We start from the raw sequence: 21,355 nt of genomic DNA, 5'->3' as shown, positions 1-21,355 counted from the left end.
TCAGCCTACAGAAGAGTTAAAAACATAATGAGAATATAAGAAACAGTAAAAAGAGGCGATAAAACGGCGAATTTTAAAACTATAAGTTGGAGGGAGGTAGTGGAAGTTAAAATAAAACCAAAAGACTTAGTTATGCTAATTAAGACACGCAGTAAGTAGACAGGCACAATTAAAAAACGCGGCGACAGTCTGGTTTCTGTTCTCAACGCCTATAATAGGGGAAGCACAAAACTGAACACTCACTTCAACACTGCACTATAGAGTAGACACGAAGATGACACACCACAGCCTAAGGCAGATGGGGGGAAAGGAAATTTATAAACATTTATCTTACATTAAACATATATACAACATATCAAATGAGATCCAAAGTTTCTCAGCTTTCCGATAATGACTTTGGTTTTTTTGGCTGAGCCTTTCAATTTTCTCATAAATTAGAGTTTTTTTTTCGTGTAATCGTCACATTATGGCGTTTTGCTGTTTACGAATTGCACAGTACGGCCATAAGTTCGGCGTCAAGTGTAGTAACCACTCACACACGGCAGGTGGCAGCAGTAGGAGTGAAGAGGGTCACAAAACCTGAACGGAGACGCAGAGAACAGTGTAGTGGTTCTCTGTATGCGTGCCCACGGACTCAAACCGCGTGCTGATGTAGTCGACGCCGTAGAGCTGCTACTGCCACAGCCCTCCCGGCAGAGTAGAGACACGATGCGATATAACGTCAGTCCCCGTAGACTAACGGGAGAAAAAACCTGAAAAACTTACGAAAAGGCGTTCCTCGCGTAGTCCTTGTATCCCAATTACATGTCCGCAGCGTTTCCACTTATGCGAATTCGCTTTTTACTATTAATATTGTATTGTTAATTGTCCGGATTTGCAGTAGTTATTAATTCTTCTCTCGTTCACATAGCACACTCCACTGATTGCGAGGAAATATTATAGTTAACAGTTTTTTTTTTACGCTGTTGTCCCGTTGCTATGGAATTGTTGTGCTGGTATGCGGCGAGATCCAGAGATACTTTTTGATTCACTCTTTGTAAGATTGCGTCGTAATATGAAAATATTTTAAAGTTCACTTCTCAACTAATGACGTGAATATTTGCACTTTCATGAAAGAGTCTTTGATGAGCAGTCGTTGATTTAGTCATTTATCAAACTATTTAATGATGTAGTCCACACCGAGTATTTAACTGGTAACGAACAGTTTACTGTTATTTTATCACTAAACACTTATAACTCCCGCACCACACGCACACAGAATAGTTTAGTTAAGTCAGTCCGATTGAGTTACAGTTTCTTGGCAATTACCACAACTCAACTCTTTAGCGTAATTGTTTTATCTTCATGATGTCGTGTACTTGGGTCCTTTTTTCGGTCAGCAGTCTACTGACTGGTTTGATGCGACCCACCACGAATTCCTTTCCTGTGCTAACCTCTTCATCTCAGAGTAGCACTTGCAACCTACGTCCTCAATTATTTGCTTGACGTATTCCAATCTCTGTCTTCCTCTACAGTTTTTGCCCTCTACAGCTCCCTCTAGTACCATGGAAGTCATTCCCTCATGTCTTAGCAGATGTCCTATCATCCTGTCCCTTCTCCTTATCAGTGTTTTTCACATATTCCTTTCCTCTCCGATTCTGCGTAGAACCTCCTCATTCCTTACCTTATCAATGCACCTAATTTTGAACATTCGTCTATAGCACCACATCTCAAATGTTTCGATTCTCTTCTGTTCCGGTATTCCCACAGTCCATGTTTCACTACCATTGAATGCTGTACTCCAGACGTACATCCTCAGAAATTTCTTCCTCAAATTAAGGCCGGTATTTGATATTAGTAGACTTCTCTTGGCCAGAAATGCCTTTTTTGCCATAGCGAGTCTGCTTTTGATGTCCTCCTTGCTCCGTCCGTCATTGGTTATTTTACTGCTTAGGTAGCAGAATTCCTTAACTTCATTGACTTCGTGACCATCAATCCTGATGTTAAGTTTCTCGCTGTTCTCATTTCTACTACTTCTCATTACCTTCGTCTTTCTCCGATTTACTCTCAAACCGTACTGTGTACTCATTAGACTGTTCATTCCGTTCAGCAAATCATTTAATTCTTCTTCACTTTCATTCAGGATAGCAATGTCATCATCGAATCATATCAATGAAATCCTTTCACCTTGTATTTTAATTCCACTCCTGAACCTTTCTTTTATTTCCATCATTGCTTCCTCGATGTACAGATTGAAGAGTAGGGGTGAAAGGCTACAGTCTTGTCTTACTCCCTTCTTAATACGAGCACTTCGTTCTTGATCGTCCACTCTTATTATTCCCTCTTGGTTGTTGTACATATTGTATATGACCCGTCTCTCCCTATAGCTTACCCCTACGTTTTTCAGAATCTTGAACAGCTTGCACCATTTTATATTGTCGAACGGTTTTTCCAGGTCGACAAATCCTATGAACGTGTCTCGATTTTTCTTTAGCCTTGCTTTCATTGTTAGCCGTAACGTCGGCATTGCCTCTCTCGTGCCTTTACTTTTCCTAAAGCCAAACTGATCGTCACCTAGCGCATTCTCAATTTTCTTTTCCATTCTTCTGTATATTACTCTTGTAAGCAGCTTCGATGCATGAGCTGTTAAGCTGATTGTGCGATAATTCTCGCACTTGTCAGCTCTTGCCGTCTTCGGAATTGTGTGGATGATGCTTTTCCGAAAGTCGGATGGTATGTCGCCAGACTCATATATTCTACACACCAACATGAATAGTCGTTTTGTTGTCACTTCCCCTAATGATTTTAGAAATTGTGATGGAATGTTATCTATCCTTTCTGCCTTATTTGACCGTAAGTCCTCCAAAGCTCCTACTCAAGACTAATTGCGTGTATTGTTTCATAGAATGTCCACTTCTCCTTAAGGTCCAACTAATTTAAAGTCAAGTCCAATGTTCACTAATTCCGTTATTAAATTTCAATTAACCCGTAGTGCACGGTTAAATGAGTCTATCTGTTCCTGTCTCAGTACATAAAATCAGTTTCTTAAGCCGTGAATTACGTCACGCAACAAACACTTCTAAACTCGAAAACAATCTCGTCACGATTGGCAATCTCAATAATTGAGATCAGAACTGCTCTCGTACGTCTGCACTGGATGAGTTCTAGCAAGCGACTTCTTCTCTAGAAGAGCATGGTAAGCGCATTGAATTTCTTCGTTGCGCTTACAACTCTCTTCCACAGAAAACTTAGCTCTGATGATACTACTTTGGAATTAACTTTTGAGATATTAATTTCACATTTGTCCATTGCTGAAATACGATGTTTCTTCTATCCCTTTCGCTAACAAATATTCTCAGTGGCGTACAATGTAGTTGTTGACAAAAGCCTTTGTGTTAGCTCATCGGCAAAGATGTCGTAACTGCCAAGATAAATTTCCCTACTTCGTGTTCTTTCTTAATTGACTTTAAGGTGGTCATTGGGGCGTCACATTATCTGTCTCCAAAAGGGCATGATTACTGGCTTTCGACCTAAGGGTGGAAGCATTTCTGAAACGGCTAAGCACTGGTCTGACTGAGGACTCATCACACATACTCGTCTGATTTTCCCTTTTGTGTAGAAGTGCTTAGTTATTTTATACCCGTCTTGGCTCGTGTTTTGCAAGTTTTTGACGTATTTAATCAAAGAGTAGTATTTTATTTCCGCCAAGGAAATGATCCCAATGGCACAACGCCGCGGGTTGTTTTGTTCCAGATCACGTGCCACAACAACAGTTAAACTCCCATTCCTGCGACCGTGGTATTCTCGCGCTACAGTTTCCGCCAGTCAGCAATATGAAATCAGTCGCCTGCTTAGCTAGGTGACTCAAACCTACCGCCATCTACTAGCGAACACTACGACTCTCTGGCTGCCGCCTCGTGACTCTAGACTAGCTCGAGCAGCACTCCTCCTTGGCTGTCTCGCCTCCTTTACCGCTGTAATAAGTCGCACGCGCGCGGCTGCGTCTGTTTGTGAAAGTTCCGGGGTCGGGCCGTATCTGTCTATAACTCATACGGCTACGGCCGATTTCTCTTTCCAATCTTTGGCAAACTGGGGAAATTCTTCAGTGCCACTAACCACGACAAAAAAATAAAATCCTTTCCTTCTTATTGTTACTGATTCCTCCATTTTGTCCGTGTATAGCGTATTCCAAACAAAAGAAATAAATAATTCTCCCCAAGATATGACAGACAATAAATAATAAACGGAAATAAGAACAGCAACGCTGTTCATAAATTTCCGTGTCTCATTTCAGCAGACAGCCATTTCGTCGTACACACTACATCCAGAATCATTATACGAGCGCTGCAGTGTATTCGGTGTTGGGCGTACCACCTCTTTCACAGAAGCAGAATCATTTTCACTAATTTTAGAAATTAGTTGAAGTTCGTCAACGACTTCTGGAAGAGCAACAACTCAGCTTTGTTATATTTTAGCCTCAACGCCTGAGGCAGAAAATAGTTTCATTGAATTAATATGTTGAGGGTGTTGTATGATGAACTCCTACGAAAGAAACAGTAAATATGGATACTAGTGAAGCAATGATGATTACTGATAGCCTTGACTTGAATAATGTGTTCTAGAGACAGATATAGAAATAAAGGGTTCAACTTGAGCCCGGTGAGCACCATTTAGCGATATTTATCAACCTTAACGAGTCCACATTCCACTCGATCAGATCAACTTAGCAGTAGCCTCAAAGCTGTGGTGAAGTGTAAGGGAAAACCCGACGTCTCTCGTATGTGTGTACATAGCAGGATAATACACATTGATTGATAGTATGATGGGCTGTACCCTAGGTTAATTTCTTTTAAATAAACTTTACATGATTGTAAATCGTCAACCATATTTTTTGTATTTATTGAATTCAAGTAGTGGAAACTCGCCGATGTGGCCGAGCGGTTCTAGGTACTACAGTCTGGAACCGCGCAACCCCTACGGTCGCAGGTTCGAATCCTGCTTCGGGCATGGATGTGTGTGATGTCCTTAGGTTAGTTAGGTTTAAGTAGTTCTAAGTTCTAGGGGACTGATGACCTCTGAAGTTAAGCCCATAGTGTTCAGAGGCACTTTAAAGAAGTAGGGGAAATCATTCTCAGCTGTATTGTTTGGAAGCAGCCTCAGACTTGCGCTCACTAAGTTGTTTTCTATTACACAGAATTTTTGCTACACTCAGGACATGAGAAAAAATGAGAGGTTATCATGTTAAGAAATTTATCTGCAAAGTACGCTTCTCGGTGTTGGGCAGATACACTCAGCTGGGGACCCGTCTGTATCTTCCACTCACATGCTCATTCTTGTGAATCGCAATAAGGTGGGTGTGATACGGGATTTAAGATTTTGCGTGCTGTCTAGCCTCCTTCCAATATAATGAAAGTGACATTTTAGCGTGTTTCAGAATAGTTGGGATCCTAATTACACCACTGGCCATTAAAATTGCTACACCAAAAGAAACGAAGATGATAAACGTGTATTCATTGGACAAACATATTATACCACAACTGACATGTGATTACATTTTCACACAATTTGGGTGCATGCATCCTGAGAAATCAGTACCCAGGTCCACCACTTCAGGCCGTAAAAACGGCCTTGATACCCCTGGGCATTGAGTCAAACAGAGCTTGGATGACGTGTACAGGTACAGCTGCCCATGCAGTTTCAACACGATATCACAGTTCATCAAGAGTAGTGACTGGCGTACTGTGACGAGCCAGTTGCTCGGCCACCACTGACCAGACGTTTTCAATTGGTGAGAGATCTGGAGAATGTGCTCGTTAGGGCAGCAGTCGAACATTTTCTGTGTTCAGAACGGCCCGTACAGGACCTACAACATGCGGTCGTGCATTATCCTGCTGAAATGTAGGGTTTCGCAGGGATCGAATGAAAGGCAGAGCCATGGGTCGTAACACATCTTAAATGTAACGTCCACTGTTCAAAGGGCCGTCAATGCGAACAAGAGGTGACCGAGACGTGTAACCAATGGCACCCCGTACCGTCACGCCGGGTGATATGCCATTGTGGCGAGGACGAATACACCCTTCCAATGTGCGTTCACTGAGATGTCGTCAAACACCAATGCGGCCATCATGATGCTGCAAACAGAACCTGGATTCATCCGAAAAAATGGCGGTTTGCCATTTGTGCACCCAGGTTCGTCTTTTAGTACACCATCGCAGGCGCTCCTGTCTGTGATGAGGCGTCAGCCATGGTTTCCGGGCTGATGGTCCATGCTGCTGCAAATGTCGTCGAACTGTTCGTGCAGATGGTTGTCGTCTTGCAAACGTCCCCATTTCTTGACTCAGGGATCGAGACGTGGCTGCACGATCCGTTACAGCCATCCGGATAAGATGCCTGTCATCTCGACTGCTAGTTGGGATCGAGCACCCTCCTGGACCCACCGATTCCATATTCTGTCATTGGATTTCGACCAACGCGAGCAGCAATGTCGTGATAGGATAAAAGGCAATCTCGATAGGCTACAATCGGACCTTTGTCAAAGTCGGAAACGTCATGGTACGCTTTTCTCCTCCTTACACGAGGCATCACAACAACAATTCACCAGGCAACGCCGGTCAACTGCTGTTTGTGTATGAGAAATCGATTGGAAACTTTCCTCATGTCAGCACATTGTACGCTCGACACCGGCGTCAATGTTTTGTGAATGCTCTGAAAAGCTAATCATTTGCATATCACAGCATCTCCTTCCTCTCGGTCAAATTTCGCGTCTGTAGCACGTCATCTTCGTGGTGTAGCGATTTTAATGGCTAGTAATGTATTAACGCAAAAGAACATTGAGACTGCGCTAGGTGACGATCAGTTTGGCTTTAGGAAAAGTAAAGGCACGAGAGAGGCAATACTGACGTTACGGCTAATAATGGAAGCAAGGCTGAAGAAAAATCAAGACACGTTCATAGGATTTGTCGACCTGGAAAAAGCGTTCGACAATATAAAATGGTGCAAGCTGTTCGAGATTCTGAAAAAAGTGGGGGTAAGCTATAGGGAGAGACGGGTCATATACAATATGTGCAACAGCCAAGAGGGAATAATAAGAGTGGACGATCAAGAACGAAGTGCTCGTATTAAGAAGGGAGTAAGACAAGACTGTAGCCTTTCCCCCCTACTCTTCAATCTGTACATCGAGGAAGCAATGATGGAAATAAAAGAAAGGTTCAGGAGTGGAATTAAAATACAAGGTGAAAGGATTTCATTGATATGATTCGATGATGACATTGCTATCCTGAATGAAAGTGAAGAAGAATTAAATGATTTGCTGAACGGAATGAACAGTCTAATGAGTACACAGTACGGTTTGAGAGTAAATCGGAGAAAGACGAAGGTAATGAGAAGTAGTAGAAATGAGAACAGCGAGAAACTTAACATCAGGATTGATGGTCACGAAGTCAATGAAGTTAAGGAATTCTGCTACCTAAGCAGTAAAATAACCAATGACGGACGGAGCAAGGAGGACATCAAAAGCAGACTCGCTATGGCAAAAAAGGCATTTCTGGCCAAGAGAAGTCTACTAATATCAAATACCGGCCTTAATTTGAGGAAGAAATTTCTGAGGATGTTCGTCTGGAGTACAGCATTCTATGGTAGTGAAACATGGACTGTGGGAAAACTGGATCAGAAGAGAATCGAAGCATTTGAGATATGGTGCTATAGACGAATGTTCAAAATTAGGTGGACTGATAAGGTAAGGAATTAGGAGGTTCTACGCAGAATCGGAGAGGAAAGGAATATGTGGAAAACACTGATAAGGAGAAGGGACAGGATGATAGGACATCTGCTAAGACATGAGGGAATGACTTCCATGGTACTAGAGGGAGCTGTAGAGGGAAAAAAACTGTAGAGGAAGACAGAGATTGGAATACGTCAAGCAAATAATTGAGGATGTAGGTTGCAAGTGCTACTCTGAGATGAAGAGGTAAGCACAGGGGAGGAATTCGTGGCGGGCCGCATCAAACCAGTCAGTAGACTGCTGACCAAAAAACTGTATTAATAAGTTGTCTGGTAATCGCGGTGATCGGTCCCCTGTATTTATCCTGCAATTTTATAACGGATTTCATCAACATATACTCATCGTTATTCTTATCGGTACTGAATTATTTTTGATCTTTTTCTCAGTTCAGTATATTATTTTGCATCCTGTTCATTGTGTTTATACGTTGCTGCCGTATGCTTCTAATCGTATTGTTTTTTCAACCGAACTACACTCGTTTCCATTCACTTTATTTTAGGACGCTGATGATGTTCCAGTTTAGCATCCTAATCATCATCATCATCAAAATCATATTCAATATCAAAATCGTCTTTATCCGTCAAAAACTGTTGGTATTTTATGCAGGTGGTCCCCCACAAATCGTAAGTATTTGGGTGGAAATGGTTCACTACAGCTCGTAAGTATTTGAGAAAGGAGGAAAACGTTGGATGAATGAAGGAATCGCAATGCAGGACCTGATCTAATGTTAGAGGGCTATTCGGAAAGTAAGGTCCAATCGGGACCAAAGCTTTGCACAGATGTGTTGGGCAGTGTCTGTATTATGCTCGCCTATCGTGTCATGCCGCTCTCTCCAGTTCTGACTCAGAACTTCTGAGCGCGCAGTGAGCATTAAAGATATCTAGAAAATAATGTCTCCCATTAAGTGTGGGCGCCTGCTGTAAGATATCGTTTGATTTCATGAGCCCACACAATGTAACTGTCATGCAGTTCCTTCTTCATGAAAAGTCTCCGCGGCACACTGCAGGAGCAGCGAAGAAGCTCCTGCAGCTTTTGATCGCCCAGCATACAGCGCGGACGTGGCTCTCTCTGATTTTCATCTCGGCTCACAGGAACGGCTGGCTCTAGGGACAACACTTTTGCACGCACGGTTTGAAGTAGCCAGAAGGTGCAGCTAACTATTGCAAATAAAATACTTTTATTTTTGACAATGGTTTCCATTTTGCGACCAGGATTTTACTTTCGGAACAGCCCTCGTACAATAAGTTCTTGATCATCCAGGCACGGATAATCCCCTTTCTGGATTGTACGTGGGTAGTTCAGCGATTTTAGAGAAAATTAAAAACATTGTCTTATAATTAGAACGAATATTTTCGTTTAGAGTTGTGCTTCACCACAGGAACGTGATGTGGCACCATATCCGAATCTCTATAATAGGAAGTTTCCTCTCTCTCTCTCTCCTATATAATCTCAGTATTCTGAGTCTCCAAACAATCAGAAGCGTTCGAAGCATGAGGAAAAAAAGGAAACTGAGAAACAGAAACAGGAGAAATTGAACGATCACATTCCGAACACCAACTAAAAGCAAAACATATGAAGTACAGTGTCGTTTCGAAGTGTAATTTTGTAAGGAAGTGTCAGTTTCCGACAAGTAAAGCGAAGTAATGTGGTGGTCATTCAGATATGCCATGTAGTATGATCTGCAAATATAGTGAATAGAGAGTAGTGGATAGGCAAAGGTTATAACCTTCCCCACACTTATCGACCTTAATGACAGTGAAAAATTAAACCGCGTGCACCTAATGGAAATTTGGAAAAAGCAATCGTCACCAAAGTTAATCTGTCGGTACAGATGGAAGAAGGGTTACATCTAAGTGAAAGGAAAAATGCAAATGAAATTGGTGGAAATTAATTTTGAAAAAGGGTACAGTTAATAAAGAAAGTAAATGTGCGGTCGTTACGTTAACAATTAACTGGCGTTAATTAGATATTTGAGATTTGGGGAAAATTAAAGTCGCCCTACCTATGGACAACTACTGTAATACCTGAAAAAGAAAGGTTAATTCACATATAATTCGCACTAAAAGCGTGGCAACTGAAGGCTGACATGTGTTGTGTGAAACCTGAACGTTTTTGCTACACTCTGACTAAATTTAGCAAAATATTTAATAGAACCGAAAAATTGAAAATTAATTTAATTGACTGAAATTAATAGTGAACTTTGTTTCTGAAGCACTACGAAATTCAATAAAATAAGGTTAGTCTTGGGCCACCTCAAAAATCATCTAAAAAACAATTTGAATCTACTCAATTTAGAAATAAGAGATTTATCTTTGAACTTGAATTAAATGATTTTGAACAATTAACAAAAGTAAAATTTAGTACGTACCAAGTCGAGCTTCAGTCACAGGTAAGCTAAAATATGGTAACAAAACTCGCACTCTTAATTTGTGCTTGTTTATTCTAAATATTGTAGCCAGCTATGAATACCTTAACTGAACTTTGAAATTAAAGCAGTGAAATGGAATGATATTACTTTAATGCTGACGTTTGAATTTCAACGATACTCGAGTTCATTGCGGAAAAGGAAGGGACCATGCTTGGTAATGCAATTGGGACAATGAGCAACAAAGGTTCGTGCTAAGTTGCTGTAATTTAGTGATGCTAATTGAATAGTTTGAAAAGCTGAGGTTTGCCATACAGTTCTAAAACTTAACGTGCTTTCAGTCTTCCTTGGTTGATTGAAGGTTTGAAGTCGTCAATCGAGGAGGTGGCGACAATCACTCATTGTCGACCGTCGCTGATGCAGAAGGTGGATGATGGCGAACCTTCTTCTCGACACGGTCGCCAGGCGAAACGGGCTCTTGATGTTTCCCGTCCGCGAAACCGTGCCAGAAACTATCATAGCAAGTCGAGCGTATTTTACATGCTGCCAAACCCCGAAAGCGCGGCAACTCGTGGGAGCGTCACACCTGCTCCACCGCCAGACTCCAGCCAGACTCTGCTCTGCCCGCGGTCCACGAGGCAGAGTTAACACTACCAAACATCCTAAACACTTTGGTTCTCCACACGACCTATTGATGTAATCGTTCGATAGCATAGTTTTCCCTAGGCAAGACCCAACGTAAAAATACAAATAATATTTACAAAACAAACCAATTATACATCGACACACACACACACACACACACACACACACACATATATATATATATATATATATATATATATATATATATATATATATATATATATATTAAAAAACAGTTACAATATATAAAGACACCGAAATGTCATATCTTCAGGTAACAAAATAAGGAAAAAATTTATAGTACAATAGATGGAAATAGGAGGATATGGATTTCCGGCGTACCAAGATCCAGGGTCAGAGTCTTGATCCGGCATACAGTTATAACCCACCAGAAAGTTTCATACCAGCACACACTCCATTCCAGAGTGAAAGACTCGTTCTGGTCAGTAAATAGTAGATTATGTTAAAAACAAGTTTTTCTTGGTAATCCGTGCAGCCTCGGTTTTACATTGACACGGGTTGGGTTGGGTTGGTTTCGGGGGAGAGACCAAACAGCGAGGTCATCGGCCTCATCGAATTAGGGGTAGGATGGGGAAGGAGGTCGGCCGTGCACTTTCAAAGGAATCATCCTAGGATTTGCCTGAAGCGATTTAGGGAAATCACGGAAAACCTAAATCAGGGTGGCCAGACACGGGATTGAACAGTCGTCCTCCCGAATGCGAGTCTAATGTGCTAACCACTGCGCCACCTCGCTCGATTTGACCCGAGTAACCGAGAACTGTATTTCAAGACCACGAAGAGAAGCAGAGCTTTTTATATTATCTACTGCCCATTTCCATGTCCTTGAGGTAGCCTTCCATTAAATTGTTTACAAGAATCTACATGGCAATGTTATTAATGTCGAATAAAGTGAAATCCCTCTTGTGCCAGTTTGTGACAGTACGTAACATTGTACAAAGGTTAACGAAAGACATATCAGCTGCGATGCGAACTTTATTGCGATGTGGTGTTAGTTCAGATCTATATGATCACCTTCTGGTGCTGTGCATAATGTTTTATCATCCTGCTTTCTGATGTGTTATTCATACGATATGCCACTGATATCAATGCCGATGTTTTTGGTGGAAGATATTATTAAGGGAACTATTTTAAAAACATTAGAAAGCAAGATGTAAAAACGGCTTTTGGTCAAGACTCAGAATAAGTTCCGTATAGACTAGTAGCACATCCAGCACAATTTATGCAACAGCTGATTCCGTACGAGATGATTCAATCATGATGTTACAAACTTTCAGAGATCATGGAGGTGAGTAAATGTCTCAATTTGAGGTAAGGGGCCCTGGGCCGCAATCGAACGTGTCGAAAGCTATGATCGAAAATCATCCTCATACCTCTGACAGTGGAATACATGTAAAGGTACTATTGCCGCTATGACTAAAGGGTGGGAAACTATCAGAGGTGATCCTATGGACCACAACAAGGGAAATTATTAAATATGGGCTCTAAAACGCATAATGTTGGAGCTATGAGCACTTGTTTGTCTTCGACACTTCTACTACAAGCTCTTTGGTGTCCATATTTTTGAAGAAGGTACTGTAGACCAAAACAAGACAAAGGTCTCTAGTAAACATGGGGTACAAAACGCATGCCTTACGAGCTATGGGCACTTTTTTCACTACAGTGATGTGTTTCACAGTACCGAAGGCGACCAAGTGCTCATTGTTCTTAAAGTATGTATTTTAGAGCCCCTGTATACCTCCTTTGAAAATTACCTACCCTACCGAGGGCGCTTCGCTGCTTGTTGACTTGTTCAGCGGCAGTATACGCTCTGATTCCAGACTGATTGTGTCGCAGTCGTAGTCACATGTTATTGGTCACTTTCTTTGACTTGTCAGGACTGTACGCCTGGTTGGTTAGGAAGGAGTTGAAGTTTGTGGTATGTAGCTCATATGATACGATCTCATTTTCTGTAACGTTGAGACGTGTTGAGTGTGCTGTTCACTTATGTTTTGTACTTTTTTGTAACAGATGTCTGAAGACGGGTGTAATCCCGAATCGCGTAACATGATCTAATAAAAGAGTCAATTGAACACCCCATGATTTTATTGCGATTGTACAGCATTGGTTGCCAATTATTAACCTACCCTGAAGCCTTTGCGACAATAGCACCGGTACGCATATTCCACCGTTAGAGGTATTAGAACGATTTTCGCTTGTAACTTTCGTCTCCGTTGTTTCCGTATCTCAAATAGACTTATTTCCTCTTCTGTTACGTCCCTGAATGTTTGTAACATCATGACGGAATCACCCGGTATATCTTTCAGTAAATATGTTGCAGTTCTACATCTACATCTACATCCATACTCCGCAAGCCATCTGACATTTATGGAATTAACTGCTTCCAGTTGCTGACCTGCTATTTTGTAGCTAAATGATAAGGGATCTATTTTTGTATGTATTCGCAGCATATTACACTTGTCTACATTGAGATTCAATTGCCATTCCCTGCACCATGCGTCAATTCGTTGCAGATCTTCCTGCATCTTTAGTATCGTTCTCATAAAGCTTCAGTGAACTTCCGATGTTATCCACAAGGTCATTTACGTATATTGTGAATATCAACGATCCTAGGAGACTCCCCTGCAGTACATTTGAAATCACACTCACTTCTCTCCATTGAGAATGACATGCTGCGTTATCTAGGAACTCTTCAATCCAATCACACAATTGCTCTTGTAGTCCATATGCTCTTACTTTGTTCATTAAACGACTGTGGGGACATGTATCGAACGCCTTGCGGAAGTCAAGAAACACGGTATCTACCTGGGAACCTGTGTCCGTGGCCCTCTGAGTCTCATGGACGAATAGCGCGAGCTGCGTTTCACACGATCGTCTATTTCGAAACCCATGCTGATTCCTACAGAGTTGATTTCTAGTCTCCAGAAAAGACATTATACTCGAACATAATACGTCTTCCAATATTCGGCAACTGATCTACGTTAGAGATATAGGTCTATAATGAAATTTTCATTCTACAGCGGAGTGTGCGCTGATATGAAACTTCCTGGCAGATTAAAACTGTGTGCCGGACCGAGACTCGAACTCGGGAACTTTGCCTTTCGTGGGCAAGTACTCTACCGAATCAGCTACCTAAGCGCGACTCACGCCCTGTCCTCACAGCTTTAATTCCGCCAGTACCTCGTCTCCTACCTTCTAAACTTCACAGAAGCAATCCTGCGAACCTTGCAGAACTAGCACTCCCGCAAGAAAGGATATTGCGGGGACATGGCTTAGCCACAGCCTGGGGAATGTTGAGTCTCGGTCCGGCAGACAGTTTTAATCTGCCAGGAAGTTTCATATAGGTCTATAGTTCTGCACATCTGTTTGATGTCCCTTCATAGAAACGGGGATGAGCTGTGCCCTTTTGCATTCTTTTGGAACGCTACGGTCTTCTAGAGACCTACGGTACACTGCTGCAGAGTGATCGGAAGGTTGAAACCAGTGACACTGAACTTTTACTCGTGTCGCTTTGGACTTACCACTATTTCTTGTTGAAGGTAGCTAACATGTATATAACTATTGCAGTCACGTATTTATGCAGTTAGCTATTCACTGTTTAAAAGTATGGCCGACGTCGAGGTACACGGAGTAGCTTTTCATTTAATGTGTGCTGCATATATGAGGTCTTGGTCGGTGGTGTGCTGACTTCGGCTCCCGCGTGTGGCAGGTCGCCGACGCACGGACGGCCGCCCGACGGGCAGAGCGTGAGCAGCGGCGGCAGCGGCAGCAGCGGCGCCGGCTCCTCGTCCACCAGCGCCACGACGCCCGGCTCGCCCACCGGCAGCTCCGTCAGCGGCGGCGGGGGCGGCGGGGGCGGAGCAGGGGGCGTGGGGGGCGGGCCGCGCAGCCTGCCCCTGCTGACGGGACGCTGCGCTCCGCCGGCACACGCGTCGCTGCCGCCGGCCAGGAGCCGGCCCCCACTGCAGGTAGCGCCGCCGCCTCCTGGGGCACCCCACCTCGCACCTGCCACCTGCCACCTGCTCCATCCACATCCCTGTTCTGCGGATGTCGCTTACATCCCGTACCGTCACGTGACCATCGTGCGGGCTAGGATCTACATCTGCATCTACACGGATACTTTGCAAATCACATTTAAGTGCCTGCCAGAACCACCCCCACAATGCTCTACTATCCCCGTCTCGAACAGCACGCGGAAAGAATGAACACCTATACCTTTCCTTATGAGCTCTAATTTCCCTTATGTTATCGTGGTGATCATTCCGCCCCAAGTACGTCGGTGTCAACAAAATACACTACTGCCCATTAAAATTACTGCACCACGAAGATGACGTGCTACAGGCGCGAAATTTAACCGACACGAAGAAGATGCTGTGGTATCCAAATGATTAGCTTTTCAGAGCATTCACACAACGTTGGTGCCGGTGGCGACGCCTACAACGTGCTGACATGAGCAAAGTTTCCAACAGCAGTTGACCGGCGTTGCCTGGTGAAACATTGTTGTGATTCTTCGTGTAAGGAGGAGAAATGCGTACCATCACGTTGCAGATTTTGATAAAGGCCGGATTGTACCGTCTCGCGATTGCGGTTTATCGTATCGCGACACTGCTGCTCGCGTTGGTCGAGATACAATGAGTGTTAGCGAAATATGGAATCGGTGGGTTCAGGAGGGTCACACGCAACTCCGTGCTGCATCCCAACGGCCACGTATCACTAGCAGTCGAGATGACAGGCATATTATCCGCCTGGATGTAACGGATCGTCCAGCCACTTCTCGATCCCTGAGTCAACAGATGGGGACGTTTGCAAGACAACAGTCATCTGCACCAACAGTTCGACGACTGTTCAACAACGTTTGCAGCAGCATGGGCTATCAGCTCGAAGACCGTGGCTGCTGTTACCCTTGACGATGCATCACACACAGGAGCGTCTTCTGTGATGGTGTACTCAACGACAAACCTGGATGCACTAATGGCAAAACGTCATTTTTTCGAATGGATCCAGGTTCTGTTTACAGCATCATGATGGTTGCATCCGTGTTTGGCGACATCGCGGTGAACGTACATTGGAAGCGTGTATTCGTCATCGCCATACTGGCATATACCCCGGCGTTCTCATTGACGGCACTTTGAACAGTGGACGTTACATTTCAGATGTGTTACGACACGTGGCTCTACCCTTCATTCGATCCCTGCGAAACCCTACATTTCAGCAGGTTTCAGGTTCTGTACGGGATTTTCTGGATACAGAAAATGTTCGACTGCTGCTCTGGCCAGCACATTCTCCAGATCTCTCACCAACTGAAAACGTCTTGTCAACGGTGGCTGTGCATCTGGCACGTCACAATACGCCAATCACTACTCTTGATGAACTGTGGTATACTGTTGTAGCTGCATGGGCAGCTGTACCTGTATACGCCATCCAAGCTCTGTTTGACTCAATGCCCAGGCGTTATCAAGGCCGTTATTACGGCCAGAGGTGGTTGTTCTTTGTACTGATTTCTCAGGATCTATGCAGCCAAACTGCGTGAAAATGTAATCACATGTCGGTTCTAGTATAATATATTTGTCCAATGAACACCTGTTTATCATCTGCATTTCTTCTTGGTGTAGAAATTTTAATGGCCAATAGTGTATTTCCGCATTCGGAGGAAAACGTTGGTGACTGGAATTTCGTGAAAAGATTCCGTAACAACAAAAAGCGCCTTTCTTTTAATGATGTCCAGCCCAAATCCTGTATTATTTTTGTGACACTCTCTCTCATATTTCGCGATAATACAAAACGTGGTGACTTTCTTTGAACTTTTTCGATGTACTCCGTCAGTCTTATCTGGTAAGGATCCCACACCGCGTAGCAGTATTCCAAAAGAGGACGGACAGGCATAGTGTAGGCAGTCTCCTTAGTAGGTCTGTTACATTTTCTAAGTGTCCGGCCAGTAAAGCGCATTATTTAGTTGGCCTTCCCTACAACATTTTCTATGTCTTCCTTCCAATTTAAGCTGTTCGTAATTGTAATACCTAGGTATTTAGTTGAATTTACGGCTTTTAGGTTAGACTGATTTATCGTGTAACCGAAGTTTAACGAGTTCCTTTTAGCACTCATGTGGATGACCCTAAACTTCTCGTTATTTAGGGTCAACTGCCACTTTTCGCATCATTCAGATATCTTTTCTAAATCGTTTTGTAGTTTGTTTTGATCTTCTGATGACTTTATTAGTCGATTAACGACAGCGTCATCTGCAAACGACCGAATACGGCTCCTCAAATTGTCTCCCAAATCGTTTATATAGATAAGGAACAGCAAAGGTCCTGTAACACTACTTTGGGGAACGCCAGAAATCACTTCTGTTTTACTCGATGACTGCCCGTCAGTTACTAAGAAATCCCAAATCCAGTCACGTAACTGAGACTATATTCCAAAAGGACGCAATTTCACTACAATCCGCTTGTGTGGTACAGTGTCAAAAGCGTTCTGGAAATCCAGAAATACGGAATCGATCTGAAATCCCTTGTCAATAGCACTCAACACTTCATCTGAATAAAGAGCTAGTTGTTTTTCAAAGGAACGATGTTTTCTAAACCCATGTTGACTTCGTGTAAATAGAACGTTTTCTTCGAGGTAATTCAAAATGCTCGAACACAATATATGTTCCGAAATCTAGCTGCATATCGACGCTAACAATATGGGCCTGTAAGGATAAGATCGGCCAAGATGTACTGTCTTGCAGGGTCTCCTTTTCTTCTTCTCTTTCTCCCTCTAGATTAGGTCCTAATTTGGGATACCTCATCCATCCATACTCTCTTGGGTCCAACAATGCTCGTTCTTCCTGTATGTATGTACTGTACCAGTCGTTTCGGAACACATTCTTCGACTATTCTTTCTTTGTGTTCTTTACATTCGATTCTGAATTACTTCCCCTCTTCCTCTTCTTCTTAAGGTTTTCACGTTACGAACCAGTCATCTAGCCCTAGAATTCTTTCATTGCTTCCTGTATGTAATTCTTCAATCTTAGGCCTTCCGGAAGGCTCCCAGTTTAAAACCTTTCTACGGTTGGGCCGTCTTCTGTACGTCCCGTATCACTGAAGAGCTCTATTCTCCAAGGCTAATATTACGGAGTACGTTATTCCCATTCGCATCTATAAATCCTCGTTTCTTGTCCTATCTTTCGTCGTTAACCACAGTATATTCTCATATACTACATCATTTTTCGGGAGTGCATCCGTCATCTTATTAACTCTTCTCCGGAAATTCGGCTGGAAACCTTTCAGCCATTCTCAAGGTGAGTGGCTTGTACGATTTTTGAAGTACTTTACACTGTGGAGTAAACGCCCATGAGTCAATGATTACACTGTCGGTAATAAGAGCTACAGTAATAGATAAAACTTTACCCTTCTAAGAAAAAAACAAAGCAAGCGCAGACTCAGTGAATCCACGGTGCCTACGAAGTATTTCGCTCATTACTATGGATGGCATTTGTTGCGATACCAGTCAGTGAATATACAAAGAACAGTATTTCCTTTGAGATTGCAGACGTGAAATGAGGGGTATCCATGATTTTTTGTGGAGGAAACCCTTGTCTCGGTTGTGCAGGTTCCTACTGATTGTATTTCCAGTGCTTCCTTGACCACTTCTATCCCAATAGAATGAGGCTGCAGCCAGTACCTAAGTTTTCCGGTAATCCACGGAATGGCCAGTGTAAACGGTACACTGGACAAACAATAAGCACTGTAGAAGGATATTGCATATTGCATTGAACACCAGCGATTCAATCGCCCACTACAGCCCAACAAATGAGCAATGGTTGAAAATTGTATTCCCACTGGCCATTCCACGGATTTCGGGAGAGTTAAGATAGTGGCCCTAGCGTCATCCCACTGGGACTCTCTGGCTACGGAATCTGTGAGAATACATTTAGCAGACAACCTGCTCAACCGAGATGAGGGTTTTGAGCTCGACAAGTCACAGAAATACCTCATTTCAGGTTTGAGCTCTCAAAGAAAATACTGTTATAGGTCTCCACTGACTGGAATGTCAACTTACGCCATCCATATAATCAGCCAAATACTTCGCAAGCAATGTGGATTCGCAGACTTCAAGCTTGTTTTGTTTTACTCTTAGAAGCGTAAAATTTTATCTGTGACGACGTATGGGAATTTACTCCACTGAGCTAAGTGCATTACAGATCTTGCAAGAGACTCACTTTGAGAATGGCTGATACGCTGTCAGCCAAAATATCGGCACAAGAGTTAATTATAACTGATATGCACTCAAAAAAAAAGTAACGGAATATTCGATCCACCGGGAAAACTTCAAGAAACAATCTTCTCATATAGTCCATTTCCATTGTTCTCATTTTCCCTTTAACTTCCTTGTTTGAGAACACATCTCAGCTACATACAGATTTTCTCCACCACACTGTGAAATATTATTTCCTTGTTTCCCTGTCAAATGTTCAAATGTGTGTGAAATCTTATGGGACTTAACTGCTAAGGTCATCAGTCCCTAAGCTTACACACTACTTAACCTAAATTATCCTAAGGACAAACACACACGCATACCCATGCCCGAGGGAGGACTCGAACCTCCGCCAAAACCAGCCGCACAGTCCATGACTGCAGCGCCTTACACCGCACGGTTTCCCTGTCGATTATCACTATTATCCTATATTATTCCGTGCAAAGCTGCAGTAGCTCTACATGAAATGTATTTGCAGTTGCGAATATGAATAACCATCAGCTGTACGAATGACGACGGTGGAAATTTGTGTCGGACCGGTACTCAAACCCGGGCTTCCCAGTCTGCGCGCGCGGTCGCCTTCTCCGCTTTGTCTACCAGTGCACGATTCGCAGCGAGAGCCAAACTTCTATATTTCGTCGTTCCTGTGTCACAACATGTACTCGTATAGGTATTGTGTAGTTCCCGCGCGGGGAAGGATACTTTGATTGAAAATTCGCTGCTCAGTACCGGGAGATAACTACGCTATTGCAGTGACTGTGTTGTTCAGAAGATAGTCAACCAATTTTGGCCTGTACTGTTCACAAATAACACATCAAATAATCGACGTAGCCATTCATTGGCACTTCAGCCAAACAATACGTTACATTGCAGTTGCGAAACGTTAATCACTCAGTTGAAATGTTTGGAGCACAAACACATAAAATTCACAGTTCAAGTACAATGCTATCAATTTAGACGAGTGGCAAAGTTCTTGCAGTTCGCATTAAGCCTTGCTCGTGGCGTCAATAGCTTTTTCCACGAGATTTCGTGAGTCCCATTGTGACGCATCTGTTTGATGTTTTAGCGATCAAATATGCGAATGAAAGTGTGTATGCTAGTGATTTTTGTCAAACCGACTATACAGTGTGTTCGGAAAATCCCGTCACAGTCTTCTAGGATATGTAGAAAGGGAGTTATTACACAAAATTTTGAACAGGAACTCATGCCCGGAAACCTACCGTTTCCTTTCCACGACGGTTTCAATTTATATCTGTAACCCATCCACGTACACTGAGGGAAAGAGAAAATTCTCGAAGTTGGTGACTCTTGTATGGTGTTCGGTAGACAGGATGACGTGTAGGATACGCCAGACGATCACGCAGTGTCACTTAACGTCTGCAAAGTTTAATTTACGAGACTGCTGTAGAAACACAGGAAGATCTGCTGGCACGGATTCTGGCTGCTATACTAAAAATTGAAGAGACACCAGATGGGATGAAGCGTGTGTACCTGAACATGCCTCGTAGGAATAGTGTTTGTAACGAAATTCGTGATCGTCACATCAAGCTGCTGCTGTAAGGCATCAGTACTGTTCTGTACGTTCGTTCTCTGTTTCTTTCTCTCCTTTTGAGTACTGTGAACACGTAATGTTTAAGTGTTAATACAAAGTACTTAAATGATAAACAGAATGTTTCTTCAGATTTTCTTTCGAATTATTACGTAATTACTATACTGCGTTACGTTTAATTCAATTCCTCACGCAGAAGCGGATGAGTTAAACATTTGACTGGAAACCGTCGTAGAACGGAAGCGTTTCGTATCCGGACATTTGTTCCTATTTAAAATATTATACACTTACGCTCCTCTATAAGTACGCGAAGATTGTAATGGGAATTTCCGAAGTGCCTATATGACTCTCTCTGTCACCTTTAATGTTGACCCGAATAATTGTTCAGTACACAATATTTGTTCCGTAGTCGCTCCAATGGTTCCCTGTTGTTATCGAGACACGACACAGAATTTTGGAGTAATTAATATGTGTGTGTGTGTTTGTGTGTGTGTGTGTGTGTGTGTGTGTGTGTGTGTGTGTGTGTGTGTGTGTGTGTGCGGGTGTGTGTGTTACGTTCCTAAGGAATCAAACTACTGAGACCATCGGTCCGTAGCATTACACACTACTTAATCTAACATATCCTAACCTACGCTAAGAACAACACACACACACACACACACACACACACACACACACACACACACACCCATGCCCAAGGGAGGACTCGAACCTCCAACGGGGTGAGCCGCGCGAACCGTGGCAAGGCACCATAGACCACGCGGCTACCCACCACAGCTCAATC

At 43.0% G+C, this 21,355-nt stretch overlaps 1 protein-coding gene across 1 annotated transcript in view; it reads left to right on the top strand.

The window, feature by feature from the left end:
- The window catches only part of LOC126336803 (brain-specific angiogenesis inhibitor 1-associated protein 2), a 555,994-nt gene that overhangs the window by 523,272 nt on the left and 11,367 nt on the right, over window positions 1-21,355 (top strand). Inside the window, exon 11 of the mRNA XM_050000840.1 lies at window positions 14,497-14,755. Coding sequence (XP_049856797.1) covers window positions 14,497-14,755 — 259 coding nt within the window. The remainder of the gene's footprint in view (window positions 1-14,496; window positions 14,756-21,355) is intronic.

The sequence above is a fragment of the Schistocerca gregaria genome, chromosome 2 (assembly GCF_023897955.1).
Source record: "Schistocerca gregaria isolate iqSchGreg1 chromosome 2, iqSchGreg1.2, whole genome shotgun sequence".
NCBI lineage: Eukaryota > Metazoa > Arthropoda > Insecta > Orthoptera > Acrididae > Schistocerca > Schistocerca gregaria.
The sequence above is the reverse complement of the archived record's forward strand: the minus strand, read 5'-3'. Positions and strand labels throughout refer to the sequence as shown.